The sequence below is a fragment of the Chelonoidis abingdonii genome, chromosome 21, assembly GCF_003597395.2.
Source record: "Chelonoidis abingdonii isolate Lonesome George chromosome 21, CheloAbing_2.0, whole genome shotgun sequence".
In the NCBI taxonomy this organism is placed as follows: Eukaryota; Metazoa; Chordata; order Testudines; family Testudinidae; genus Chelonoidis; species Chelonoidis abingdonii.
The window spans coordinates 71857-78503 of record NC_133789.1 but is presented as its reverse complement, the minus strand read 5'-3'; the positions used below and the strand labels follow the sequence as shown (position 1 = coordinate 78503).

At 39.3% G+C, this 6647-nt stretch overlaps 1 protein-coding gene across 1 annotated transcript in view; it reads right to left on the bottom strand.

The window, feature by feature from the left end:
* The window catches only part of MPP3 (MAGUK p55 scaffold protein 3), a 56497-nt gene that overhangs the window by 13384 nt on the left and 36466 nt on the right, over window positions 1-6647 (bottom strand). Inside the window, exons 13-15 of the mRNA XM_032772687.2 lie at window positions 2209-2250; window positions 1534-1689; window positions 866-946 (exon numbers count right to left, since the gene is read on the bottom strand). Of these exons, the coding sequence (XP_032628578.1) occupies window positions 866-946; window positions 1534-1689; window positions 2209-2250 (279 nt within the window). The remainder of the gene's footprint in view (window positions 1-865; window positions 947-1533; window positions 1690-2208; window positions 2251-6647) is intronic.

Below are 6647 nucleotides of genomic sequence, written 5' to 3'. Positions count from 1 at the left end.
AGAGGGGGAATAGTCTCTATCCAAACATTTGACATTCCCTTGATATAGCTTTAAAATGTCTGGAAGACAAATTGATTTAGAGTTGTCCCAATCAGTTTTTTGGGGCACTCAGATAAGATATGATATTGCAAAGTTCTAAACAAACTGCTAATTTCAATCTGTATACCATCAGTTACCATCTCCGTATAATTGATAGACCAAAACTCTTGCATCAGCAGAGCACAACCACTGTCTGGAATATGTTTTTAAATTCCAATCTTGCATATCACTGTGGTTTTGTGTGTATGAAGAAAATAAACACGTTAATCAAGGCTTCAAAATATCAGTCTTCCATTTTAAGGAGTTTGCCTGCTTTATTGCTCTCTATTTCTTTAGATTTATATTTTTCTCTCTCTAATTAAATTGATGAATTAAAACTCTGTAGATAATCCTGCACCATCATCTTTAAATAGGAACAAAGCCTAAATTTTTCTTCATTGAATCATAAGAAATGTCTCATTTTAATTCTAACTTTTGACATTTACAGTCTAATTTTTTCCCCCTGTAGACAGTCTTTGCTTTTCTCAATATCCATTAAAAAAAAATCTGTTCATTTGGGAAAGTGTAATAAAAAAAAATAAATCAAAGGAGCTGACAAGATTCCAGATTCTGTGCATACCAGAGGGAGATGTGATATGCTGAGTCAATAAGAGACAAATGCAGACCCTCAAAAGGAGGGGGAAGAACTTGAGCTATTTCTGAAAAATGCATGTAAATAGTGCGGGAACAGGAACAGACTGGACAGTGCTATAATCAATCATTTCACTACTTCATGCAGTATACAGTAAAAGGTGGGGACAAACAGATTCCTGTAAATGTTACTTACGTGGAACTGCAACACCATACTCCTGTGGATTCTCTGACACAACTTTCTGTTTGAGCTCATTTAGTCTGGCTCCCAAAGAACCTAAGCAATAAGGAAATGAAAACTGACGTGTTTTGGGTGCTGAAAGAAATATTGCAAACAGAATGAGGGAATGTATTCAATCTCACAAATGGGATGTATGAGAGGGCTTAAGGAAATCTGTACACAAAACAGCAAGAACGCATGCCCTACCCCCATTTTACCTTAAAAAGCATCACTAGCAGCAGCTTGATTCTTAAATGGCAGGAGACCAGACAGATATTTATCCAGTCACTGTAGCAGAAACTCTGTTCATAGCATTTAGTTTTTCTGGATATCCCCCAGACTCTGAGTCTAGGTATTTTTCCAGGGTAGCTTAAAGTTGCTAGGCTTACTGAACTGCAGAAAATCTTACTGAGCCTTCTTTTCTCTGACATCCTGATTTTTTATAAATTATTCTAACAAGTAAACAGGCCTAGGTCCTGGTCAAAATTCTTTGGCAAGAAATCAGGGTAAACTTCAGGACCTTGCCAAGACCAGAATGCTGCTTTATAGCTTCTGGAAGGGAATTTTTTCAGCTTTTTATTTTAAAAGGTTTTTTTTAAAAAAAAAAGTTGATGGAAAAATGTCTGACCAGTTTTGTGACATACCAATCAAAACTACCAGTCTCTGCTTTTCTCCCGGCTGATGCTGATATTTAGTGACTTCTTCATATGTTAGGAACTCGGATACGTCTGCTTGCTTTGCTTGATTCTGGTTGTTGTGTTTCTCCTTTCGGCTTAACCTAAAGCTCCTCCGCAAACCAGCTAAAGAGCAAAATATAACAAACATTAAAGAAAGTATCTTCCTAGCCAACTGTCCAAGCTGCACGTCTTTCAGTAAGAACTAGTATGGTGAAGACTGGCTTGCTGTTAAGCACCACATGCACCAGTTTGTTTATAATGATGGGGAAGGGTGGGAATAGTAGAATTCTTAACTCCATAAAGAGATGCAATGAACCCCCTACTGTAGCATAAAGACATCTATTCCATGGGAAGTTCATGACAACTATCTGCATTTGCTTATCAGGTGGAAAACTGTGCAGAGGAAAGAGGTATTTGAGTCTCCACAACAAAGGAGCTGCCTTGGGATGAATTCTTCTTGAATCTTCTGGATTGGTGCCAAGCTCAGGCTTTGTCAGTGGCCTGTTGTATCCTTGCATGTAGTTTTTGAGTTAACAACTTACATGAAACAAATTCAGATGAAAAGCAACTACTGATTTAAAGATAAGCATATTATACACACTATATTTTACAGGAAAGAGTACTGGGGATTAGGTTCCTCACCTATATATTGTCCATTGAAATATCCCTCACAGTCACAATCTTCTGTTAATAAAGATGAGAGAAGGGGAAGCAAGATGTTACAATACCTATGTTATCTGGTTTGCAGGGAAGGCTTTGCTTCCTGTATTATCAATATAAACAAGCATTAAAGACACAGCTAGTTTAGCCCATGGCTAATGGTTTATATTAAATTGCCACTTAATGTCCCAGAATACATCTCAATTTTTTTTTTCATCACATCTGCTCAGAGTTGCTGTTAGTGAACATTTAAGCACTATAATTATACATGCCCATAAAAACAAAGCAACTCAGAAGAAGGGCTGGTATTCATTCTCCAACTTCCCTGGTACGTAGGACTGCAAGTGGATCTAATAATCCAGGACACTTCTTGTTGGACTCTAGCACCATTCAGTGCAATAGTGAGAACTACAGACCAAGCATTACTCTGAACTCAAACTGAGAGTCAACAAATTTAATGTTAATGTAGTTTCTGTGCTAATCTCTTGTTACAAAGGTAGATAAAAAGTATATCATAAGAATAACACTGGCTTTTTATCAGATCTCTGGATCATTCATTTACAATAAAATATAGAAACCAAAAGCATGCACAGTAAAAATGTAATCACTAGAATCTGCAGAATGTAATAGGTATATATAGTAATACTAAAAAAAGTTATCATACTTGCTCACTTGCTGAAAGAAAACAGCTTAGCTTTTTATACTTTAAGGGCACCCCTGAAAAAACGTTACACACATTAAAGGCAACATTCCAACTTTACTTAAGTGAGTAAACAGTGTTTTACATGATCGAGTCCTTAAATAGCAAATAGCAAAGCCCACAGGTAAGTGGGGAACATGGAAGACCTGGGAGATGGGTCGGAAACAAGAGGGAGCGTGGGCTATAATGGCAGAGAGAAAGGAGGATCAGGGCAAAACTGGGAGGCAAGATCAAACCAGTATCTTAGATGCCTATATACAAATGCAAGAATTAAATATCTCAGAGATGGAAGATTCACAAACCTCCTAGGCAATTATTCCAGTGGCCAACCACCTGACAGTTAGAAACTTTTCCTAATGTCCACAAATCCTCCCTGCTGCAGTTTATAAGGCCCATTGCTTCTTGTTCTATCATAGAGGCTAAGCGTGAACAACGTTTTCTCCCTCCTCCTGATACACCCGTTTTAGATACCGGAAAACTCTATCATGTCCCTCTCGGTCTTTCTCTTTTCCAAACTAAACCAAACCCAGTCTTTCAGCCTTCCTTCATAGGTTCATATCTCAAGACCTTTAATCATTCTTGTTGCTCTTCTCTGACCCTCTCCAATTTCTCCACATCTTTCTTGAAATGCGGTGCCCAGAAAACTGGACACATACTCCAGTTTAAGGCTAACCAGCGCAGAGTAGAGCGGTAAGAATAACTTCTCGTGTCTTGTTACAACACACCTGTTAAATGCATCCCAGAATCATGTTTGCTTTTGTTTGCAACAGTATCACACCTGTTGACTCATATTTAGCTTGTGGTCCACTATACCCCTGAGATCTCTTTCTGCCATACTCCTCCTAGACAGTCTTTCCCATTCTGGTATGTTGTGAAACTGATTGTTCCTTCCTAAGTGGAGCACTTTGCATTTTGTCTTTTATTGAACTTCAATCCGGTTTACCTCAGACATTTCTTCCCAATTTGTCCAGATCATTTTGAATTTTGCCCTGTCCTCCAAAGCAGTTTGAATTCCCTCCCGTTTGGTATCATCTGCCAACTTAATAAGCGGTGAACTCTATGCCAACATCTAAGTCGTTGATGAGATATTGAACAGAGCCGGTCCCAAAACAGACCTCTGCGGAACCCCATTGTTATACCTTTCCAGCAGGATTTGGGAGCCTCATAACTTACTCTCTGAGTCGGTTATCCAGCCAGGTATGTACCCCACCTTATAGTAGCCCCATCTAAAGTTATTTGCCTACAGTTTATCGATACGGATATCATGAGAGACTGTATCAAATGCCTTACTAAAGTCTAGGTATACACATCCACACTTCTCCCTTATCCACAAGACGTCGTTAATCTTATCAAGAAACTATCGGTTGGTGAAGATTTGTTCTTTACAAATCCTATGCTGGCTATTCCCCATCACCTTTTACCACCTTCCAGTGTTTGCAGATGATTTTCTTTAATTATTTGCTCCATTTTCTTCCCTGCACAGAAGTTAAACTACTGGTCCTGTAGTTTCCTGGGTTGTTTTTATTCTCTTTTTATAGATGGGCACTACTATTTGCCCTGCTTCCAGTCTTCTGGAATTCTCTCCCATCTCCCACGACTTTCCAAAGATTATAGCGAGAGGCTTCAGATACCTCCCTCTATTAACTCCTTGAGTATTCTAGGATGCATTCATCGGGCCCTGGTGACTTGCAGGCCATCTAACTTTCTAAATGATTTTTTAACTTGCTCTTTTTTATTTATCTTCTAACCTACCCCTTCCATAAGCATTCACTTTGTTAGACTTCCTTTCAGACCTTCTCAGTGAAGACCGAAACAAGAAGTCATTAAGCATCTCTGCATTTCCAGTTTCCGTTACTGTTTCTTCCTGTCACTAGCCAGTGGGCCTACCCTGTCCTTTGGTCTTCCTCTTGCTTCTAATGTATGATGAAAGTCGTCTTTTGGTTCCCTTTATTCCCATAGGCTAGTTTGAGCTCATTTTGTGCCTTTGCCTTCATATCTTGCCCCTGCATTCCTGTGTTCATTTGCCTATATTCATCCTTTTTAATCTGACCTAGTTTCCATTTTTTATATGACTCCTTTTATTTTATAGGTCATGCAAGATCTCGTGGTTAAGCAGGTAGTCTTTTGCTACATTTTCTATCTTTCCTACCCATCGGAATAGCTTGCTTTTGTGGCTCTTAATAGTGTCCCTTTGAAAAACTGCCAACTCCCTCAGTTGTTTTTCCCCTCAGTCTTGATTCCCATGGGACCTTCCTATCAGCTCTTCTGAGTCTGGTATTCAAAATCCTCCTTCCTAGAAATCCATGGTCTCTATGTGCTGCATATCTCCCTTTCTGCCCTTCCTTTAGAATTGCAAAACTGTATGATTACACTGATCACTTTCACCCATAGCATTTCTTCCTTATACTTTCAAATTCTCAACTGATGTTTCCTCATATTTGTGTGAAAATCCAAGTTTCTAGAACAGCTAACTCCCCTTTGTAGCTTTTTCAACCTATCTTGAAATAAAAAGTTGTCTGCAATGCAGTCCAGAACTTACTGGTGTCTGTGCCCCATGGTGTTATTTTCGCCACAGTATATCTGGATAGTTGAAGTCCCCAACACTACCAAATCTTGGGCTATTGCGACATGATTCTGTCAGTTCTGTAAAACAAGCCTCGATCCACCTCTTCCACCTGGTTTAGGGTGGCCTGAGTAGACTCCTAGCCCACGACATCACCTCTTTGTTTTTTACCCCTTTTTGCCTACCCCAGAGACTCTCATACATCTTCTCTTCTCCTACATCCCATTTCCACCTCAGTCCAGTGTTACGTTTTAATATATAAAGGCAACACCTCTCCCTTTTTCCCCTGTCTATCCTTCTAAGCAAACTGTACCATCACACCAACATTCCAATCATGTGTATTATCCCACCAGTTTCGTTATGCCCAACAATGTCATTAGTGTATTTATTTATTAGCACTTCCCAGTTCTTCCTGCTTATTACCCATCCTTCTATGCATTTTATATAGGCATCTAAAGATACTGGTTTGAATTCTTGCCTCCCAGTCTTTGCCCTGATCCTCCTTTCTCTCTTCCAATAGCCCCGCTCCCTCTTGTTTCCGACCACTCCCAGGTCTTCCATGTCCCCACTTACCTGTGGGCTTTGCTATTTGCTATTGAAGAAACTCCGATCATGTAAAACACTGTTACTGCTCACTTAAGTAAAGTTCGCGATACTGTATGCCATTTAATGTGGTAAGTTTTTCAGGGGTGCCCTTAAAGTAGTACCTAAAAAGCATAACGCTAGGTTTTCTATTCCAGGCAAGTGATCAAGTATGCTAACACTATGTTTTCAAGTATTGACTATATTATACCTATTACCTGCTGCCGATTCGTGAGTGGGACATTAGTATTTTTACTTGTGCATGCTTCTTCGGTTTCTTATTTTATTCGTACAATGTGATCCAGACGTCTGCTAAAAAGCCAGTTATTTCTTATGCATTACTTTTTATCTACCTTTGTAACAAGAGATTAGCACAGAAACTACTATTACACATTAAAATTTGTTGACTCTCAGTTTGAGTCAAGTCCCAAATTGCTTCGCTCTGTAGTTCTCACTATTGCAATCTGCAATGCATGTCTTAGAGGTATCAGAGCACAGAAGTTGTCTCCTGGATTATTACGATCCGATTGCAGCTCCCTCCGGTATCCCTAGCGAAGTTCGGAGATATTGAATACC